General features: G+C 37.5%; 1 protein-coding gene across 1 annotated transcript; it reads right to left on the bottom strand.

The window, feature by feature from the left end:
* Positions 1-670: 670 nt before the first annotated feature.
* Positions 671-22048, bottom strand: LOC134805181 (elongation factor 1-alpha 2). Its single transcript, XM_063778490.1, has 11 exons — positions 21896-22048; positions 20621-20835; positions 14632-14781; positions 14322-14541; positions 12911-13056; positions 8917-9049; positions 8499-8614; positions 5957-6046; positions 4364-4484; positions 3803-3969; positions 671-1984 (listed from the first exon to the last, which is right to left on the bottom strand). The coding sequence occupies exons 2-11, from the start codon at positions 20792-20794 to the stop codon at positions 1913-1915; spliced, it is 1389 nt and encodes a 462-aa protein (XP_063634560.1). The 5' UTR covers positions 20795-20835; positions 21896-22048; the 3' UTR covers positions 671-1912.
* Between the last annotated feature and the right edge of the window lie 1807 nt (positions 22049-23855).

The raw sequence follows: 23855 nt of genomic DNA, 5'->3' as shown, positions 1-23855 counted from the left end.
AGTATAATATACCGGGTGTGGCCTGTAAAGCCCCCTCCAGATTATGCGCGTGAATCGCGGGCGAAGCCGCGAGCGCGAGTGTGTAGTCTATTTCGCTGTCTGCGAAAATCGACTACACACTCGCGTTCGCGGCTTCGCACCGCGATTCGCGCACGAATGTGGAGGAGGCTTAACATGAGCAAAAAATTGAACTGTAGGCTGTACTCTTCATACTGACCAACATTTGTTCAGCGACTTTTAAAAATAACTTGTGGTTTGATTTTTATTATACTTTAAAGCCTCCTCCACACTCATGCGCGAATCGCGGCGCGAAGCCGCGAACGCGAGTGTGGAGTCGATTTTAGCAGACAGCGAAATCGACTCCACACTCGCGTTCGCGGCTTCGCCCGCGATTCACGCGCATAGTCTGGAGGGGGCTTAAGGCCAAGCGCTCACCAAAGTAGGTACAGTCACCTGCAATAGTATGTTACTCTTCGAAGGCCGCAAAAATATGTGACACGCTCTTATGGCTCTACAAATAAGATCGTGTCAGATATTTTTGCGGCCTTCGTTGTGTAACATATTATTGCAGGTGACTGTACACCTGTTCGAGCTGCTGCAACTGCTGCAATGAGGTGAAAGCATATTTTTCTTCGGGGCCGGCCTGGTAAAGGGTTAAATGAACAAATCATTCTTATACCAGTAGCTTCTTTATTGGTTTATCGGGATCAAAGGTCTTTACAAAATTATTGAAAACACATTACAAAGTTTCATTAGCTTAAAATGAGTTGTGTTTTATGTAAGAAGTGGTACATTTACTATGTAAGTATCATAATTCATAAAATTTTAAAAGAACAACGTAACGGATTTATTGCTTTGAATTATTAAACCCTACACAAGAATGACGTTAGTTTAAAATTATGTTTATGAAATGATAAATTTGATTATCTTTTATATAACTAACAACAAAGCATAACATTCAATTATCTACAGCTCACACTTTCCCAATTGTTAGAGACGTTTAACGTCTAATGCGATGCGATGCGACTGATGTAATTCAGTAAGTACTCAACTACAGGGAACAGATTTATAATCAACGAACCCTTTGCTTTCTATTCCTGATGTTGACACATCCATTCACTCCTCCGCTACTAATTGGGTATAACGGAAGTAGAATAAATCAACTAACATGTTAAAAAATTATGTAGTAGTAGTACATACTTAAATATTTCCAATACTTAAGTATCAAAGTGCACAAAAAATTTCTAAAACTAGAAAAAAAAACATCCTGGAGGTAGGCTGCAATATTACATCCAATAAATATTTGAGTACTAACGCATTATTATAACTCTTTACATCTAGCAATTGGACAGAAAAAAGGGTTCAATGCTATAATAGTTATACAAAGTTTTACCAGAGTTTTTGATGATACTGAGCTCAGTATAAATGAAAAAGTATACATATTTGAAGAAAGTTCGCTCTTAATCATACAAGTTAGCGAATTTTGGGTTGAGACGTGGTTTAAAAATTCAACCACAATACCATTGGTTTTCCTTCTGAACTCCTTGCGATGAAAAAACAAAACGTAACGAGCTTGTAGATATGGTAACTCAAACTTTGAGAGTAACTTACGACTAAAATAATCACAAAGACATAAACTTAACACGTAAGCGTAACTAAAACGAACTAACTTTAACAATATCGTGCTATGATAAATGCATACTTGAGGGATGAGCGTGATGTCACCAGTGAAGAAGCTCCGAGTAAGGGAGGCTACGAGGGGGTTGCGCGGGGCGCTGGCGGCCGGCGGGCTACCGATAGGGGTAGGGGGGTTGACCGGAACCGAACAGAGGAGCACGACAGAACGAGGCGTTGCGCAGCGGACGATGTTCACCGGCTGCAGCAATGTAATAACATTTAAACTGCTCCATAGTTATTTCTTCTTCTGGGCCTTCTCGGCGGCCTTCGTGATTTTTCCAGTGGTGACTTCTTTAAAGTTGACACTCTGTAAAAAAACACTTGCTTAGCTGTTTGATAAGTTATCAACTCGCATGTACACCCAGCCGCAAAGTGTATGTTCAGATGGCCATTTTATGAGTGAATACCATTGAATTGCAAAATTTTATGGACACATTATGAATGGTCATAATGTGTCCATAAAATCTTGCAGATAGATTTCCCTTTGTAAAACCATTTGTGCTGATATAAGTATTTGGCCACTTATTTGGACGTCACTATCTATTTGATTCTGACTGTACAGAGCCCACATTATAGACGAGAGTGCTGTGGTATAGATAAAAAAAAATTCACACCACCTATTCGGAAATAGTAGTTTGTGTTACAAGGGATCAAAATGATATATTTCCGTCAAGGGCGTACATTGAATCCTGAGCGTAATGAGGGATTCAAGTGTTAACGCCCAAGACGAAATAATTTGGAGACCGTGTGACACATACTGCTTTTCACATCAACTATGAGGAAAATAAAAAAATCTTAGTGTTGACACAATCTAATGCTTAAACAGATTATTTAAGCTAAAAAAATACAGTGCAAAAAAATGTAAAAATAGTGTGCTAGAACAGAAAAGTGTTACTTTGATCCCTCCTAGCAGGGAAGAAAAGTGCCACTTTGATCCCTCCTAGCAGGGAACAAAAAGCTCTTTTCCGAATAGGTGGTGTGAAAAGATAATATCATATTCAATCTTTTGGAAAGTCACATGCACCTTAGCCACGACAGGGACGTTTTCTGGTGTTAAATAAAATATGTAGAAAGATAAAAATGTATAATTATTATACATATTAGTTAACAAAAATAATCACATTTAATCAAAACCAACAAGTTCTTATACAAATATATATCAAGTAAAACGTAGCCAGGGTCGTTAAAATCACAAGGTACAAAATCCAATCGAAAGCAGGGAATGTCCGGTAAAACTTAGCCAAGTTGCGTAAAAGATCAGTAGGAATTGAATAAGAACACATGTACTGAACGAGCGAAAGCCAGTTAGACACTAAGATTTAAAACTACAATCATATCATAATGTGTCCCACAATTTGATAACAGGCCAGGTAATTTTTTTTTATTGGTGTCTCGCTCGCTCTTTTATTACAATTGTAGTTAGGTATAGGTCAGAAAAAGTTACCACTAAATAAGGGTCTCCCCAGATATAACGACGCGCATTCGGCAAAAGCCGATAGGAAAAAGCTTTATGTCCACGCAATAAGAGCGAAAAAGTCGTCGTTCGGCTCGGCTCGCATCGGCCGGCGCCTGCCGACGCGTCGACGGCTTTTTCGCTCTTATTGCGTGGACATAAAGCTTTTTCCTATCGGCTTTTGCCGAATGCGCGTCGATATATCTGGGGAGACGCTAACATTCCGACATAGTTAAACAGATAAACCACGTGCTTATCAATTGCAACAATGCGAGTACGACCCTGGCGGCACATCTGTTATCTCTAAATGCAAAACGTGTGAAGTGTTTTTCTTACCTTCAAAGCATTTTTATCCTTATGATAAGACTATAGAGCCGATAATATAATGAAATTTTATGGTATCTCATAGCTGTTATTCTACTGAGTGCATTCTTTTTGAGTGTCGATGGTTGTTAAATGCAAAAAAAGTTAGGTTAGCCATTATTTAGTTAGTGTAATTTGTAGTCTATTGTTTAAAGAAATAGAGTCGTTAATCTATACTAACATTCCAAGGGGGTTATAATCTGCTTTTAATACGAGGTGATTATCCTAATTTGTGGTTTACCACTCAATGGTATTGTATTCTTCAGACTCTTTGAGTAACTAGCTCAGATCGTTTGATTCACACTATACCTTGATGACGCCGACGGCGACGGTCTGGCGCATGTCACGCACGGCGAAGCGGCCGAGCGGCGGGAACTCCGAGAACGACTCGACGCACAGAGCCTTGGTCGGCACCAGCGTCACGATTGCCGCGTCGCCAGACTTTATCGACTTCGGATCCACCTCCGTGGTTTTGCCTAATCGCAATAACAAGTTAACAACAGTAAGTACTAAGACCGTTTTACACCTTCCTAAATTTTGCATTCTAAGTAGGTAAATGATTAAATCGCTTAATTGAACCGTATTGGCCGTATAAAAATAAAATTAAGATTCCATTTTTACCCTTAAATGTTTATCGATAACATTTACTTAAGGGGAAAGTTTACCTTATGATAATACACAATGTTTATCTGCGTGTGTCCCATTCCCATGATACCTACAGGGAGGGTGCAGCGTCCACTCAGTATACCCATTCCGTTTTATTAAATTATGGAAATAACCTCAACTTATTGGCTTTGGCTCCGCGAATGCCTCTATATGTTTGGAATCACGTGTACCTACGTCGGAGCAATAACAGGAGTGTACACGTACCGGTTCGGCGGTCGCACTTCTCCTTGATTTCGGCGAACTTGCAGGCGATGTGCGCCGTGTGGCAATCCAACACCGGCGTGTAGCCGTTGCTGATTTGTCCCGGGTGGTTCAGCACGATCACCTGCACAGGTACACAAAACAAACACTATAGAGCGAATTATGTAGTTAGGTACTTACATTGTGTATTAAGGGCGGTAAACAAGAATTTACTTACGAGTGTCAATTGAAGCCCGGAGCCGAAGCTTAATTAACACGAGTTCGTAATTCTTATACCGCTCGTGGCACACACTCGTGGGAAAAAAGGGCAAAAACATAAACTTCTGCCTAATTTCGTACGTAATGTACCGGACCGCAAATATATTTTTCATCACACTTGCTCGTAATCAATTTACACTCGTTCATAAATTCTTGTTTACTGCCTTAATGTAGGTAATAAGTTACTAGTAATGTGTCTGTTACTAGTAAAGCTATATTACGATTTCGTAGCCAAAGGACAACAATTTGAAAACGGAATCTCATTGCCAAGCCTTGCGATGGTGATCATTCGCCCGTAATGTCCATCTATCTGGCGGTCTGTACAAAATACTTAAAAAATAATTGAATAAGGTTTTCTTCGCAATGATACAGACCTCTAAGGAACCTACAATATTTTATGATTTACTGGCGAAGCACTTGAATTACATACTTTCTGAAACAGGTAACTCATTTAATTAAATTTTGTAATGTTTCTGGTATTGTTCTCAAGATTCTACTTAGTAGTTGGTAATTAATAATTGAGCAAGAGCATTGGGTCAAATAATCAAGTCATATTCGACATTGTTATTTCGTTTAAAATAATATAACCTTTTGACCGCCGTAGTCTGATATACAAGACCAACAAAATCGGGCTCATTTCGCCGCGGTCTGATAAATAAGACAAAACTTCGTATAACTTCGTGCCCCCCGGCGACACGAGCACGCTCGATGACAAATTCTATGGCGCTCAACTAATTATTTATATATATATAGGTACCTATTTAATACACAGTTGGCAAAAAATTATAATTTGCACCGATTCGCCATACAAGCTGTTCGAGAGGCCGGTGCAAATGATATTTCGACAAATTAATATACCTACAGCTACACCGCAACCAGTATTAAAGAGCATTCATTATTGTGCAAGCTCACAAGCTGCATTCAAATTAATGATGCTCGTTGCTCAGCGCCCGGTAACCATTGCATTGTTAGTTGTTAGCCTAACAATACAATATTTAATACACATTTCCCCAATTAAGTGGTTGCCTGGACTACAAGATTACGATAGCGCTTAGGTAATTATTTTAATAGATACTTAATTAAAAATGATGTAGTAAACTAGACGTAACTACATAGGTAACACTTAAAAAACCCCAGTACAGGGGCCACTGGCATTCAGTGATGTTGGGGGCTAGTCTATACCTACTTTTACGTAGGTAGTAGGTACGGCAAAGGTACGAAATAATCGCACTATTGCAACTGCAAATTCCTTTGGTTGCACAGTTAGATTTTGACTATGTCTATAGTGTTGTATTGTTTGAAATGTGCATAAAGCGGAATTAACGGAGGGTGAACAACCTGCGCGGTGAAGTCGGCGGCGCCCTTGGGGGGCGAGTTCTTGGAGTCGCCGGCCACGTAGCCGCGGCGCAGCTCCTTCACCGACACGTTCTGAAATGCACAAACGCACAAACATGCCTTCACTTTCTATTGCATCACCTTAATTAACTATTTCGACTCCAACAACCTTGATCTATATTATTGTGAAATCAACATAGCAGTGTTCTAAGAGCTACTTTCAAATAACACTCGATTTCATGTAGGTATTGTATTTCAATGAACCCTGTCACGAATCCAAAAGAACAACTCGACACACCCACGGTTCACGAGTTGAGATTACAACAAAACCGGTCATTGCAATTTGCAAGTGCTTGGTTCACACACGAAGAGATCCATTATACCTACTATAACAAACATGGAATAATTTCTTTGCGACGCGCAGCCTTTAGGGGTCATCCATTAATTACGTCACACGAATTTCTAGGTTTTTTGACCCCTCCCCCCCCCCCCCTTGTCACATTTGGTCACATTTGGCAAACCCCTCCCCCCTAGTGTGACGTCACATTTTTTCTACGAAATCGCCAAATCGAATTAAGTAAGTACCTAAGTATTATTGGGTCCTTACCTATGAAATTGGCGTTTTTGTTCATAGATATAAGTCTGATCCTAGTTTTTTTTTTTTTACAAAAGTACATACACAATTACAATAAAACTACAATATGATTTCGCCAAACTGCTTGACAGCAATTAATTGTTATTTTTTATTGTTAAGTGTTCAGAATTAAGCCTTGAAAATAGGTCTTTTCATGTGCTGTCGGTTCGAGTATTAAAATTACTTATATTTTTCTAATGGTACCAATTTTCAAGAAATGGAGATATTGAAAACATACCTTAAAGGTGTCAAAAATTACTGGAAAAATTTTGTTTGGTTTGAATTAGCCATCAAAAAAATATCCGCAAAATTAATTGTATGGAAATTCGTGTTTCGTTGAAATTCTCCGAACAAAACGCCAATTTCATAGGTAATGACCTAATATTAATATTTTATCAAAATATTTTTGACGATATAAATATTAGTAATTTTATAACCCAAAACTGCTTAGGAAAGAAAATTAAAAGAATAAAAACGATTATCGTTTTAAAAACTTGTTATTTAAATGTACAGCGAATAAAATAATTAAAAAAAAAAATTCGGTTACTGATGAAGTTAAAGTGACGTCACAAAGTTTGTGTCTCCCCCCTCCCCCATGTCACAATATGTCACATTTTCTTGACCCCCTCCCTCCCCCTAAACGTGTGACGTAATTAATGGATGACCCCTTAGGTAAATTAAGTACGCAAGAGAACACGTTTAACTACTGATGTGCCGCTGGAAAGTCTCTGAAATTGTCATTTTAAACAAAGGAAAATTTCAGAAAAAATTATAATTTTGTTTGGAGATGGAATAGAAACTTTCCATTTCCAAAATATAAACTGTTACCTATTTTTTTTTGATTTCTGAAAACTTTCCAACCGTTTAGAAATTTTCCGCATCTGTATAAAATTAATAACCGGCAAAATTACAAGAAACTTATGTTTCTTTTTATTATATAACGGTTAAGTTTACTTACCTCACAATTGGCGTAATAATAGAGAATAAACTTCTGCATAAAATTAACCTGTCAAGCGTGAATCAGTCTTATGGAAAAATGAAAAAGTCGATCCATTAGGGCGCGAAACCAACTGGTTCACTTCGCCGGTTTTTGAGATATTTTTGACAATAAGCAAAAAAACTACACGCATTACATGTTGCAGGCAGCTACAGGGTGCCTGTTTTGCCCTGGCCATAAACTACGACGAAGTAGGTACTTACTAAAATAAATCTGATAAGGCCCCTACGAGCGTGTACACTTGCCTGCCACTTAGGGCCTGTTCACATATTGATTATGATTAGTGTTTAGTATAAAGTTCATACATTTGCTACTAAACTTAAGTACTAACTCGGACGATCGATGTTCGAAATGACGACATTGATATGTCACAGTTATCAATTGCTTGGTTGAGTTAAATGTAATGCCCGTGTTATAACAACGCTAATATATATTAAATAACCGATTATAAAAAAAAAGAAAATTAACTATGCCATTTAGTTTTCTTAAACGTACTTAACCATACCCCGAAGTTAACGGAATTCTATAAAAACACGGTGTATACAAAATATGTATATAGGTACCTATATTTCGGGGATCTCAGAAATGGCTCTATGATTTCGATGAATTTTGCTATAGGTATTCGGGGGCGAAAAATCTTGTCTCTGGAAAAACGCGCGTTTTTTATTTTTTTATGTTTTCCGAGTAAAGCTCGGTCTCCCAAATATTAGAGCCATAAGAGCGTGTTACATATTTTTGCAGCCTTCGAAGAGTAACAGATTATTGCGGGAGACTGTACTACCTTCTTGGTTCGTCTTATTCGTTTTTATTATATTCATTTCTCGATTTTCTGAGTTAGTTTGAAGTAGGCCCTATTCGCGGTTAGCCAAATTAACTCTACTCACCTGCAGATGATGGTAGGTAGGCTACTTTACCTTGACGTTGAATCCGACGTTGTCACCGGGCATCGCCTCTTGCAGCGCCTCGTGGTGCATTTCCACAGACTTTACCTCGGTGGTGATGGCCGCCGGCGCAAATACAACCACCATGCCTGACATTAAGAAGAAAGAAGAAATTATTAAGGTGTAAGGATACATTTTGTCAAAATACTATTTTATAATAACTTTTGGGTAGGTACAAGTCAAATATACCTAATAAATATGGGTGTAGGCAACTTACTCAAATATATGTCCCATAGTTCTTAATTCGCTGACATAAGAGCTATGGGATATATATTTGAGATGATTGGGGCACCCATAACTTGTGCACCGATGTAAGGCTCGATACAATAAATGTTGGTAAATCCTGATATCCAGTAGGTAGGTACTTATAAATGAACTTGAGAGCACTTACCGGGCTTGAGGATGCCGGTCTCGACGCGGCCGACGGGCACGGTGCCTATGCCGCCGATCTTGTACACGTCCTGCAGCGGCAGCCGCAGCGGCTTCTCCGTGGGCCGCGACGGCGGCAGGATCGCGTCCAGCGCCTGACACATACATTACGTACGGCTAAGGTAAGCGACTGCAGTGCTTTAACCCTTTACCAGGCCGCGAAGAACAGGCGGCTTAGCACGGTCGCGTTTTTATCCCTTGTCACCATGCCTGTCACGTTCTAACAAGTATGTAAGTGCGAAAGGGACGCGCATAGTGATAGTCGATAAAAATGGAACCGTGCTGAGCCCGCAGTCTTAATAAGTACTTTATATAAATTTGCAACCGTATTGAATGTCTTGTACAAAATGTACTTACAAAAGTCGGATATGTTTCTGTAAACCAGAAAAGCAAAATGGGATACGATAATCCCATTGCCTGTCTGAGTACTGACTTACCTATTCAATCTAGTGTAAATATATTATTGATCATGGTGATATGCCTCCCACATAGTATATCGTTTACCATAGTCACTTTTTAACTCTGGAGTTTTTGAACAAATCTCCCAAGGCCCACTTGCACCATTCCACTAACCCGGGATTAAGCGGTTAAACTGTTAATCTAGTGTCAAATTGTACTGGTAACCATGGTAACGCCAGGTTTAACCGGTTAACCCCGGGTTAGTGGAATGGTGCAAGTGAGCCTTAGAGAGCAAGTCTTTAGAGGGAGCTTTTTAAACTACGCAATTTCCCTAGTTATAAGTTGAATTATCATCATATATTTAAGAGTATGACTCTTGTCGGTGGAGCAATTTCCATGTTTGGCGGTCCTCTGCCTTCTCTTTGACAGCCTGATACGACACGACGTTGACCTTTTCCTTTATTTGATCGGAAGACCAAGGAGAGCGTACATGGATCAAATAAAGTTGAATACAATAACAATTTTATAACCTACATGATACGACAGGACAATTAATTAACCGGGCTATGGACACAATACTTCCCACATAGTCGAACTCTAACAAGACAATGGGATAGTGTCATCCTACATTCAGGCCCCTATTTCACCACGGTGACAGGTGTGATAATTGTCGACATCACTGTTACTGGCGTCACAGGCCATAGGCTACGGTAACGGCGGTCTGCTTGTTTGCCACCAACATTTTAATTAAAAAAAAACTCCATTATATCGTCAATAAATAAGTACTTATTTGCGAAGCTAATGACAATTGTCACCCTTATAGTTTCGTCATGTCCGTCAAACTGTAGTCTGTCCATTAATCAGATTATTTCCTTTAAAATTGTCTTTTTATTAAAAGTGCTGCGAAGGTACAGTCGACGTCAAAGATATGTATACAGTTTTCGCCTTATTACAAGGGAGTAAGATGCAAAAGTGCAAACATATCTTTGACGTCGACTGTACAGTCAAGTATAAAAATATGGGTGCACAAATCAACTCAAAAATATGCTCCCATAGCTCTTATGTCAGCAAATTAAGAGCTATGAGACATATTTTTGAGTAACTTGTCTACACCCCTATTTGTACACTTGACTGTACGCCCTTTTGCAAATGTATTAAATGTATCATAGAATAACATTAGACATCCGAATCAGATGGAATAATGGGCACAGAATAACATTAGGTATTTCAATGTTAAATGCCGTAAGGCGTCCGCGACAAGCTAAAATTGAAACTAAAAGGTCAAAGGAGAGCGGTCCATAGAACGAGTTCGAAGGACGACCTTGTGCGCACCGAATACCATTTGGGACTTTAGACTGAACTCTATTCTCAATATTAATTTTGATATTTATGTATTGTAGGAATACCTGTGTCTATTTTTAGCAAACTTGTAGAGATGTCGCTCAAAACATTTAATGAATTAGGTTTTCTCATTGCCAAATAATACACATCTAAAACCCGCACAAAATATATGTGCAGTAAGCTACAGTTGTTTTAAGGCAGACTTAAAAAAGATTCCTACTTAACTCGATTGCTAATCGCGTAACAAACGCGACAATATGCATTTAAGACAATTTAAGTAATATGATTATGATAGGTCTTAGTTTTTTTATTTTGATGACATTTAACTTGGTGCAGCAAAATACGGAAATATTAGTTTTATCGCTTCTCATAAATAAACATTGAGAATATATCATCTGAAGGTTAGCAGTCTGTCGCGAAGTCGAGCGATCGACCTTCGGTATTCAACCATACAATCAGACGTAAGTGAATGCTTCAGAATTTAAAGTAGGTAGGTATGGTCGGTTAGGTGAAACAATACAAGGGCGGATGCAGCTTTCAAAGATCGTCCCCCAGTATGACAGTCATTTATTCTTACTTACATAATTGGTACCGAAACACAGTAGAGGTGTGAGATGACGAGTTTGATTAGATAAGCAAGTAGAAGTGAGTGCCAAAATTTACTTAAGCTTAGTGTTTTTAAGTTTCAAGTTCTTTATTTACATTCATATTGTACAGACCTACCTACAATACGTATTATATAACAAATGAGATCTCTCAAACATGAGCCCTGCAAGAGCGTAGCAATAAATACTTAACTTCATATCTGTATAATCAAATCCTACTGATTCCCCAATTTTTGGTCTTTGTCACATAGGTAGTTGTATTTTGCTTATTTTTTGCTTAATGGTCATTTTTTCCGTTCAGGTGATGAAGTCAAAAGCAAGTATATCTATATCACAATAGACCAAAAGTTGGGGAATCAGTAGGACAACAACATTAATATACTGGATTATACAGAAATGAATTGGTTTATTAGAAAACCCAATCACCCTAATAAGGGCGCCATCGCCACTGGTCGGTCGATACATCTTAAATGGTCACTTAATACCTACTAAACTTATGTAAATATTCATTAACAGAAAAATAGCTTTTTCACTTCTCATGCTCAAAAAGTACACCTTTATGTCGTGCGTAGACGACATAAAATCGCATTTTATGCTCTAGAGCATAAAAATAAAATTTTCTTCTAAGACTAAGGTAATCGGTCTCAACAGCCAAACAGTTAAAACATATTGCACAATTTTACTGAGCAATAAAATTGTGTAGATGACAAAACTTGTTATATTATTTTATTTATGCTACAGTTTATTAGAAATCCGTATTTTCTGTCATAAAATTTTGTAAATCACATAAAATAGGAGACGATTATTGTTCAAAAATGCTCCGAAATGTTTGACTTGGCAGAAAACCAAGCGTCTGAAACTCTGATCACATGTTGAAAATTAAAAAAAAAAAAAAACCTTAGTTGGCGGGAATTGGTTATGTATTATGTTCTTTCGCTTTGCGACAATTTCGTGGTGTAAATTGCCGTGAAAAATATAATTTTATTTTCCTCGCAATCGAAGTGAAAAGCAGAGTGTACAACAAGGGCATAAATGTCAATTTTTACCCTCGTCTACTATTTTGGTCTTCGCTTCGCTCAGACCAAAAAATTGCCTCGGGTAAAAATGGGTCACTTTATGCCCTTGTTGTACAATCTACTATTATTTACAAGTTATAAGCATTGGGTATTGTATTACTTACTTATCCTATAAGTAATGATTTGGGGTATTATGTGCATCAATGTAGAAAATATTGGCAGAACCATATACAAGATCGTAAAAATGTAACAATTTAATGAACCGTTTGTTTTATATAGGTAACTGTATACCTATATATACTAAGAACCTATATATACTAACTCGAAGAGACAGCGCAGGATCGACAACAGTGGAGAACCCTTCTGAGAGCCCTATGTCCCTGATGAGGGATAAGAGGATACCATCATCATCATCATCATCATCATCATACCTATATATAAAAAATCTGCTGGCCAATCCTACAATTACCTAATACCTATTTATATATTTTATGTAGGTATTTCTCCAATTATTTCTTTCTAAGTTATGGTAGAGCTTTAGTTACATAAAATGACAACAAGTACAAAAAAAAGTAAAAAAAATAATGTGCGTTACCTCAATGAGACACTTCCCCTCGACTTTGCCCTCCTTGCGTTCGACGGTCCACCCCTTAAACCAGGGCATTTTGTCAGAGGGCTCCAGCATGTTGTCGCCGTGCCAGCCCGAGATGGGCACGAACGCCACGGTTGCCGGGTTGTAGCCTGTACACAATTCACATACAGTTTCGAGACTTGGCAATGAATATTAAAATACTTAGTCAAAGTACTTAGGTACATAACCTTTTCGCCGCCATTGACTTGGTCAGTAGGTACATTTCGTGCACCACACGCGACTTGATGATGCACTAGGTACCTATACGGGTTCTTTGCGTGCAATGTGTGGCTTTGCGTTGATGACACTTTATTACTTCATTGACGTTGGCGGCGAAAAGGTTAATACACGAAACTAAACATAGGTATTTATTACTTATGTCGTCCAAGAATATTTAAATCGATAACGTGCATATTGCATTGCAGTGCCACTTAGGAGTCGAGGGTCCAATTTAACATTGCAGAAAATAGCTGTTTTCTTATGAATTCGGAAATAGCGCAGTTTTTATATAATTTTCTTTTTTATTAACAGTTAAGCGTTTCAAACATCTTTCTTAATTCAGTAGCTTACGACAGGGACGCAGCTATATGTTAGAGACGGTAGAGATACCTATCTGCATCTCACTTCTACGTAATGCTGCGTCCCTGTCGTCAGTTTCTGAATTAACCCTTTTCCAGGCTAAGGGATATATATATATTTCCCACATACGGCACTTCAAACATGTGTTCTATTTTCGATGAGTAAGACTGACATCCGATTGTCATTTTTGAAATGTCAGCCTGGTAAAGGGTTAAGGTGTTTGAAGCGCTTTACCAGTATTTGGGTTTTGATTTTGTATCAAGTTAGTTAAGTACCTACCTAAAGTATTAATTAGATTCGCTAATATAAATTACTTACCTATACAAGAGAAGAGATAGCTAAGTATCCAAATTTAGTATTGTATAAAAAGATAATTAGCAGAAGCCTTTTTGCAATATAGTTTATGCTATCTATTTTAGTTTTCGCCATTTTAAATTCGTGAAATACTTCTGTTCTAAAGGACAAATGGGAAGTAACCAAACGATTGGACTGAAGGTCGAATGGAATGCAAGTAAAAGGTGCAAGCCGGCATTGACTGTGCTATATTTGTTCGCTCGAATCGCTTCCGCCACAATTAGGTTGGTACTTACCTTCCCGTTCTCCTCGAAACTCAAAAATAGCTTTCTTTAAAATCTGTCAAGTAATCTTAAATAGGTAGAGTCTATCAAGTTACGAAATCCTCACGAATTTATACTCAGATCAAGTTATAGGTAGAATCAGTCTAAGCTAACTCTGCCCAGACTTTGAAGTGAAAAAGTGTGTGTTAGTCACTATATTATGGGAATGAACTGCTAACCAATTTTCTTGATATAAGAGGACACTTCCTTCTTGATCTCCTCGTAGCGGGCCTCGTGGTAAGGCGGCTCGGTGGAGTCCATCTTGTTGACGCCCACGACCAGCTGCTTTACTCCGAGCGTGAAGGCAAGGAGCGCGTGCTCGCGCGTCTGCCCGTTCTTGCTGATGCCCGCTTCGAACTCTCCCGTACCGGCAGCCACTATTAAAACAGCGCAATCCGCCTGCAAATTGCATCACTCCAATTAACTATCCATTTACTTCTTTGTAGACATTTCCTTGCAAAACAGCCACTTTACATCAGCTTTAGTTACCTGGGAAGTGCCAGTGATCATGTTCTTGATGAAGTCCCTATGTCCGGGTGCGTCGATGATTGTGACATAGTACTTAGCAGTTTCAAACTTCCACAATGCAATATCTATCGTGATACCGCGCTCACGCTCTGCTTTTAACTTGTCTAATACCTAAAATAGTACACAATTTAAAAAAAATGGGGCAAAATATTAACACATTCACCGCTGAGCTACGGTCGTATCGCTACGTCGTAGCCGATAACATGGGTTTCCCGGTATGTAACGAAAATGATTCGTAGAGGCAAAACGACATCGTGTCGTGACTAGCGCTGAATGGGTTAAGTAAGTAGCAACATTTTATAGCAACGTCCCTGGCTTATAAAAACTTAAAAAGTCACCGGATATGTAAGTAAATATTAGGTCATTACCTATGAAATTGGCGTTTTGTTCGGAGAATTTCAACGAAACACGAATTTCCATACAATTAATTTTGCGGATATTTTTTTGATGGCTAATTCAAACCAAACAAAATTTTTCCAGTAATTTTTGACACCTTTAAGGTATGTTTTCAATATCTCTATTTCTTGAAAATTGGTACCATTAGTTAGTAATTGTGTATGTACTTTTGTAAAAAAAAAAAAACTAGGATCAGACTTATATCTATGAACAAAAACGCCAATTTCATAGGTAAGGACCTAATATATATCGTGTGTGCAATATAATAGCAGTCATTAAGAAAATGAAAATTAGGGGAAAACTATAACTTTAGATCAATTATAATGGATTTTAATTTACAATTCTTCTGCATTGACATTGTTTCCAAATTAATAACTGTCACCTTTACTTAAAAAATATTGGAAGTAAAAAAGAGAATATCATGAAAACAGGCTCGCGGAAATTCATTAGACAAAACAAATGGGAGTAGAGTCGGACCAAGAAAAGTCTGCAGCGGACTTGATAGCCCACGCAGTGCAAGTGTTATTTATACGTCATAATTTCATAGAAGTTTGGCGTTTAAAATAACACTTGCACTGCGTGGACTATCAAATCCGCTGCAGACTTTTCTTGGTCCGACTCTATCTTCACGTTCCTTAATGTGATTTTACTGGAGAATGTTGCGAAAACTCAAAAACGCCTTAATCGATAGTTAGGTATGTACCTACATTTTCGATGAAATTAAGTCTTTATTAAGTTTCACTTAAGTACATTCATCAAGGTTTTTATAAGGTAGTGGCCAGCAAGGAACCTTTTTTGAACTTCGGTGCGATCAGGGGGGCGATTTTTGAATTTCGATCGCGCGAATTCGTCACTCGAAAATCGGTGGAAAACGGCAAAATGCTAAGTTTTGAAATACGAGCGATAGGGAATCGAGTGGTATTGACCACTCGTTTTCAATTTTATCAGTAGAATTTAAATGCCTAGTAGTGGAGATATTATTCAACGAAATACACGAAATCGGTGTGCTACTCTGCAGCGGCGCCACCATAATGAATACCAATGAATTATATGGTGAAATGATGTACCTAAAAGGTACATCATGTACGTATAATGTTTATGGCTGTACCTGTGATAGGAAACGAAATAATCGGCATTGAAAGTGGCGTCGCTGGGGAGCATACTCCCCAGCGGCGCCACACAGTACTCATAGATAGAAATTATATTAGCTATTTTTTTCTTATGTAAATTGATGTACTTACTAATGCTGCTGATTACGTACCTATTGAAAAAAAGAATTATTTTGCATTGATTAGTGATTTTATTTACATTTTAATTCCGCGTTCCACCTAAACGGTATGAATTGTAAGAGAGGTGCGCGGGTGAGCGAGATGGAGATAGAAATTCTTACCGCGGGACCGCGCTCCCGCGGCCCGTTCCGATTTTCAATAATAATAGTTATTTTTTTTACAAGGGGGCAAAGTTGTTGTTTAACCGCTCGTGCTAATATTGATACCCGAGCAAGCGAAAGATTCCAAAATTGAACCACGAGCGTAGCGAGTGGTTCGAAAAATGGAATCTTGAGCGTTGCGAGGGTTTTAAAGCACGAGGGTTAAACAAAATTTGTCTCCGAGTGAAACACAAAATTTTTCACCTCACCAACCCGAAGCAAATATTAAATGTTAAATACCGTCATTATAGCCAACTTTGCCACCAGGGGAAACTTTGCCCAAAACGACAATTTTAAACATTAAATAATAGGTTAAATTATTAAATATTTAAAGGAAATAGGTTAAATTAGTGACAAAACTATATACCAAACATATGCTCAACTTGACTTGGGAATTTTCAGCGAGTTGTCAAATATAGGGTATATTTCGGAGGGCAAAACTTGTTGAAAAATGAATGCAAGTAGAAAAAAAATGAGAACACTGACAAATATTTCCGGGTTTCAGTTATAAAACATGAAGCATAGATTATGTCCATTGAGGTTTAATCTAAAAAGGCCTAAAGACACAAAAGTTTTGGCGGTGGGCAATGTAATCCGGTAATTTACAGACCTATGGATGCCAACATTGCCCACCACTTAAAACGGCTTAGGGTTGTCACTTTTGACAAATTTACCCAACTTCGCAAGTAAGCGAATGTTATGGTTATGTTTTGTACACTAAAGTAAGTTTATAATTATATACTGTATTTGATTGGTCTTATTATCCTTTATTTAGATGTTTTATCCCTTTAACGCATGAAAACTACAGCAAAACTCATATTTTAGTCCATTAAACTACATGTTTTCTCTAAAGTGACAACCTTAGCCTTTGTAAAATGCTTAGGTGAGTCTTGTATGGAAATGGCCAAAAACGGGTAGGCAACATTGCCCACCAATTCAAAAGTTATTACACTTATCGCTAAGTTATTAACAGGGAACGGTACGATTGCCCAAAACCATTAAATAATCCTTAAGGGGCCCACTGATTAACAGTCCACCGGACGGTATCGGCCTGTCAGTAGGAACAAAATTTTGACAGTTCCGAACGACTGACAGGCCGATACCGTCCGGCGGACTGTTAATAAGTGGGCCCCTTTAGACATCATCATCATACATACGAGCTGTATTTGAACACCAAATTGTCGTGGGCAATGTTGGCGCAAATCCCGGATATCTTTGCCCGCCCTCTAAAACGCCAAAAAAAGTGGGTAAAAACATGATTTAAAAATTTTCTTCAATTAAACTGATGCGTTTGATCACTATGGACGTGCTGAGCAAAAAAAGTCATATGATGTGTTATATATTTTTTTGAGAAATTCGTGTTTTTTCAAAAAAAGCGGGCAAAGATGGCTATAATGACGGTATCAAACAAAATCAAATCAATTTCAAATTAATGTTATTAAATATTTATCATCCAAAATCATCATTTAAAAGTCAATTCTACCAGTAAACATAAGAAAACAACTCAAAATTTGCATTTGATTACTTTGCCTCACATGTGAATTAGTTGCACTTTGCTATCCGTTTTTGAAGTGCAAAGTAAGTCTTTCCGAGCTGGTGTGGTGAAAATTAAATTACCTAATGCAAATTTTGAGTTGTTAACTTATACGTTACGTATTATAATATGTATTGTCTTCGGTTACCGCGATTGCATATGTTACTCATGAAATAAAACTATTAAAACGGATTATATCGCGTATAAAGTTAGACCAAAGGAAGTCTGCAGCGATTTTGATAGCCCAAGCAGTGCAAGTGTTATATATATCGCGGTCTGAGTACCCACAACCCACAATACAAGCCTTCTTGAGCTTACCTTGGGGCTTAGTCAATTTGTGTAAAAAAATCCTATGATATTTATTTATTAATTTGTTTGATATTTTACATTAGTATTTTCGTCGGGTTGGTGTGGTGAAAAATGTTGTAACTCTCGCAACGCTCAAGATTCCATTATTCGAACCAATAATTCGCTTTTTTATATAATTTTGGAATCTTGGACAACAACTTTGCCCCCTCGTAAAACGAATAACTATTTTTCTTTTTACAGACACATAAACATAACGAAAGCCAAAACAAAAATATTATTTATGAAAAAAAGTTCAAAAACTAAAACCCGACTACTGAAAATCGCAATGAAACAAGATGTAATTCTTATCTGAAACTATCATACAGAAAATGTTATTTAAGTATATACTTTTAAATAAAAAAAAATACAACGTACTTAATATAACTTTTCTTTTGATACAGAAGTACAGACACAGAAACATAACGAAAGCAATAACAAAAATATTTATTATTGAAAATCGGAACGGGCCGCGGGAGCGCGGTTCCGCGGGAAGAATTTCTATCACCATCTCGCTCACCCGCGCGCCTCTCTTACAACTCATACCGTTTAGGTGGAACGCGGAATTGAAATGTAAATAAAATCACTAATCAATGCAAAACAATTCTTTTTTTTCAATAGGTACGTAATAAGCAGCATTAGTACATCAATTTACTTAAGAAAAAAATAGCTAATATCATCTCCATCTATGAGTACTGTGTGGCGCCGCTGGGGAGTATGCTCCCCAGCGGCGCCACTTTCAATGCCGATTATTTCGTTTCCTATCACAGGTACAGCCATAAACATTATACGTACATGATGTACCTTTTAGGTACATCATTTCACCATATAATTCATTGGTATTCATTATGGTGGCGCCGCTGCAGAGTAGCACACCGAAATCGAGCGGCCGAAATTCAAAAATCGGCCCCCAGGTAGGGGGAAGCGGGGCAGCTTGGTACACCTTTTTTTGAAATCGATTTTAGGCCTCAAAATGAACTCTAAATATATTTTTTTTGTATTTAGTAGATAACAAATTTACTAAGGTATACAAAATATATCTTTTTTTGTTAAATTTATGGCCAGTAAAAGATATATAAGGATTTTAACAAAAAATGGGATTTGTTCAATTGTGCCCCACCTGCAGGGCACATTGATACATTACATGGGACACTTTGATACATCGTTTTGGGGTACTTTGGCACGTGAATCAAAGTGCCCCGTAAGTGTTTCAAACTGCCCCGCAGAGCACACTTTACAGATCAACTCAGTTAGCTGACCAGTAGTAAACTTTTTAAACATTACAAAACGTCTATTCAGTGCGGTGCTATTAGAACATACTTCAGAAGCAGGTGCACTAAAACTACAAAACAAAAACTTTAATGAAATCGGTGTCAGTTTTTCACAAAAAGCTACTTTGGTTGTTTTAACTTTTCTTTGTCAATTTTTTTCTCTTTGTACGTTCGCACTATTCAGTAAAAAAATTTTCACAACAAAAAAACTGGCAGGGGCACTTAGATACACTAGAGGGGCACTTTGACATGTTCAAAACTGCCCCAATCTTTATTGTACCAAAGTACCCCAATGGTCAAATAAATGAAAAATAATTTATTAAAAATATACTATTAACTATTACTTTAAAATAATAAGCTTACTCTATTACTGAATAAACGTACTAAGCGCTCATTATGATGTTCATCCGGTAAAGTCTAAAATTTCGCACCACAACTCGATAAAAAAATCATAATTTTTTTACTATGCGACCGCGGAAACACGTTTTCACGCACTAAGCGGCAACGGCTGGCAGGAGAGATGTGCCGAAGCTGAGGGGCTACCGCGAAAACAGAAATTCGCAAATTGCGGGGATCTTTCTCTTTTACTCCAATGAAGGCGTAATTAGAGTGACAGAGAAAAATGCCCGCAATTGACGATTTTCGATTTTCACGGTAGCCGTCCTGGTACCTCACTCACACATACAAAGCCACGTTATAGTGTTGCAGAAGGTGAACATAAGTTTTTAGTTAAGGAATTAGTGTGGGTGTTCAAAACTGCCCCTTGTGCCTATCTGCCCCGCTTCCCCCTATATAAAAAAATATTTACACTTTCAGAACAAGTTAATTTTTTATTTTTAAGCTTTTATATTTTTGCAAAGATACGTAGGCGTAGGTACCTAAAGTGGACTGATACCTATCTTATAAAACAATAGCGCCAATGCTTTTCCTACTGGATCTGGATGGACCTGCTGATGGAACCTAATAAAGACTTACCCAAGCATACTTGAAGGATCCCTTGCCCATCTCCTGCGCTTCCTTTTCAAACTTCTCGATGGTACGTTTGTCGATGCCACCACATTTGTAGATGAGGTGCCCGGTGGTGGTGGACTTGCCGGAGTCCACGTGGCCGATCACCACGATATTAATATGAGTCTTCTCCTTACCCATCTTACGCGGTTATCAAATTACTTATTTGAAACCAACCGGACCTACAGACAAAACAAATATCACGAAATATATTTAAATAACTAAAATAGAATTACCTACAACATTTCTAACTCTTGTTCGTGGTAATTATGTAAGATAGGCAAGTAATATTCTGCCAGGTTTATTAAATGCAATTTAATGCGCAACGGTCGATTCTAAGATTTCTAAGATATAATTCACACTGTAAAACTTAGGTGCAGACGCTCAGACAAGACGGTTAATTTTCTGTCCACATTAAAAGAAAATAAACTCGTGTATTGCCACGATAAGTCAATGCATTGTCTAAATTTAGTAGACTTGATCTGTGCTATAGAAAGCGTAAGTGCATACATTTGCACGTTTGAAAATAGAATAATCTAAAGTCGCATATATATTGGCGAGCGTGACACATGGACTTGCCGGCGCAACGCTGCCTGCCTCCATCTTGTCCGTCTATATCTAAAGACGATCAATTCCCTGCAAGAACGATTAATACTTGCATTCAAAGGAGTGAAATCGTAAACCAATTGGTAAAAATATGCCCCAATTAGGTACATATGGACGAACACACTAAAAGTTTTAAAGACTCACGTGGTGACGTGTCTCTTTTCAAATGGCAAACTACAAAAGATATGTCAAAATAAGTAATATTTAATAGCAACGAGCTAGGTTTATGTATTTCACATCCATAATATTTATTGCAAAATTAAAATAACTTGCCGACTTTGAAGGACGAAATTTATAATGAGAATAACTAAAAAGACTAAGTACCTACCTTTAAGATCGACACATTGTGGTGGAAGTCCTTTGCAATATTTAATACTTTTGGCAGTCTATCTCTATACACCACAAAGTTTTAAATGACAAATATTTCTACATAAATTAATCAAATCATAAGTTTTCAAAGATTATTGAATTGCGCAATTAAAACGAAGACCGGCAAAATCAATTTACACGTATACAAAGTCAAAATGTACTTACATTGATAAATATTATCAATAGAATCCGAAAAATGCGTTTCTATAAAGATAGGTAATTAATAGAATCTAATAAGATTATAATAAGAAAATATAGAATACTCACCTTCAGCAGCCGTAGTCGCGAATTTTCAGAGCGCTTTTCGAGCATGCGCCGTTGCAACGTCGCCCGGGAACTCGAATCAATAGAATCAAATTAGGTCCTTTTGACTAGTTATTTTTATTAATTAATTCTAATCCCTCGTGGATTTCATATAATAAATATCTAGTTTTATTTTAATTTCTCAGCTTACTTGAATATCACAATTATTGTATTTTAATTGCGTTGATTAACAAGATGCCGGATATAAGTATTTTCTTTTCACTGAGTAAAATTTTCATTCTGTTCAACTGTTTCACCAATCCTGCCAGTAGCTTTGCAAAAAAGCGGATATCAGAAGCAACCTATTCCGTTGATTGGGTATTGATTATAATAATTAAAAATAACGTGATAAATGCTTAATTTTTTATACATTTTATATAATTTAATAATAATTTATAAGAGCCTAACTCATTCATAAATAGCTTTTGTCTCTTTTTACCAAGTGAGTAAATACGCGTTATAGTTGGTCAAGCAGATCTTGTCAGTAGAAAAAGGCGGCAAATTTGAAAAATGTAGGCGCGAAGGGATAACTTCTCATAGAAATATTGAATTTCGCGCCTTTTTCTACTGAGAAGATTTGCTTGACCACCTTATAATTAACTAAAACCGCTACACATTCTGGACAAAAATTTACAAATCAAAACAGCACGACAGAGATTGAGCTAGGATATTACTTATCGTAATAATATAGGTATCGGATTTTTTTTCCGAGCGAAACATAATCGAGTTCTCAAAACAGTTTGAAATGCCATTAAACTATAATTAGGCCACTGCTGAGTTATTATTATTTCATAATACTTCAACGAAGTAATAACAGTTCAATTCAATGTAATTAGGCAAGCCGTACCCAGCGCAAAGGATTTGTCCTCTCATACAATTTGAATTTCGAGCCTGTTTCTACTGACAAACTGGGTTTGCCAGAGTATAACAACTAGGGAACACATCAAATTATTTTATTATACTCTGTCAAGCAATTTGTACGGAACGCTCGGTGGGCGAAACTTTGTCAGCATAGTAAAGAGCCGGGTTGCAGCAGATATTGCCGTCAGAATAAATAAGGCGTCAGCCGCTTTAGCCCAACTCTGACCCTGAGTTCAGTCCAACGTTCGCTCGTCGCAAGACACTTTACTACCCTTTTCGTGTCTGTTACAAATTCGATTCTAGTTTTTGGCTGCGTGACTTCTTCTTCTTCTTCAGTGTCGACAAATACGCAACTATCCATTGTGGTGAAGACAATGTTGCACACAATGCTCTCGGCTGGCAGTCGCCGGCAAGCCATTATAGTGCGGGTTATCCCGTGTTCTGTTGAGAAAGAGTCGGCTCTCATGCTGTTCATATGGGCTGGAGAGAAGTTACTTAGGAAAGCTGAATAACATCAAAACTGCATCAAAAGGATAAGCAATAAACTAGTGGAAAACGAGTTCTATGAACGCCACGCCACTGGCATTTGTGAAGGAAAGATTTTTACGAGTAAATGTTACTGTCAATATAAAATCTATTTATCTATCTAATACCTTAAAACGAGCAATTCTTGTTTATTTATATGTATATTTATTAATATATAGGTATATTTCGGGAATCTCGGAAACGGCTCTAACGATTTCGATGATATTTGCTATATGGGGGTTTTTGGGGGCGATAAATCGATCTGGCCTAGGTCTGATCTCTGGGAAAACGCGCATTTTTGAGTTTTTATATGTTTTCCGAGCAAAGCTCGGTCTCCCAGATATTAGAAATTATGTGAGACCAATTCACATTTATCATCTATTGTCAAAAACACTTTATTTCCACGTGAGATTTTATTGGGTACATAACTATAGTTCCTTTTTTTTAGCATTAGAAAAAAGGTAAACAATCTTGAGTGTCTTTTAATTGAAAAACACGGTTTAAAAATAAGTCACGGCAAATTCATTTATAATCTTCT

This window comes from Cydia splendana, chromosome Z, assembly GCF_910591565.1.
Source record: "Cydia splendana chromosome Z, ilCydSple1.2, whole genome shotgun sequence".
In the NCBI taxonomy this organism is placed as follows: domain Eukaryota; kingdom Metazoa; phylum Arthropoda; class Insecta; order Lepidoptera; family Tortricidae; genus Cydia; species Cydia splendana.
This window is presented reverse-complemented; position numbering and strand designations above follow the sequence as displayed.

Coding starts and splice junctions, on each gene's coding strand:
- LOC134805181 (XM_063778490.1), bottom strand. CDS start 20,794: ATGGGTAAGGAGAAGACTCATATTAATATCGTGGTGATCGGCCACGTG. Junction 14,782..20,620: donor GATCCTTCAAGTATGCTTGG/GTAAGTCTTTAT, acceptor GTACTATTTTAG/GTATTAGACAAGTTAAAAGC. Junction 4,485..5,956: donor CCGCCGACTTCACCGCGCAG/GTTGTTCACCCT, acceptor GTACCTGTGCAG/GTGATCGTGCTGAACCACCC.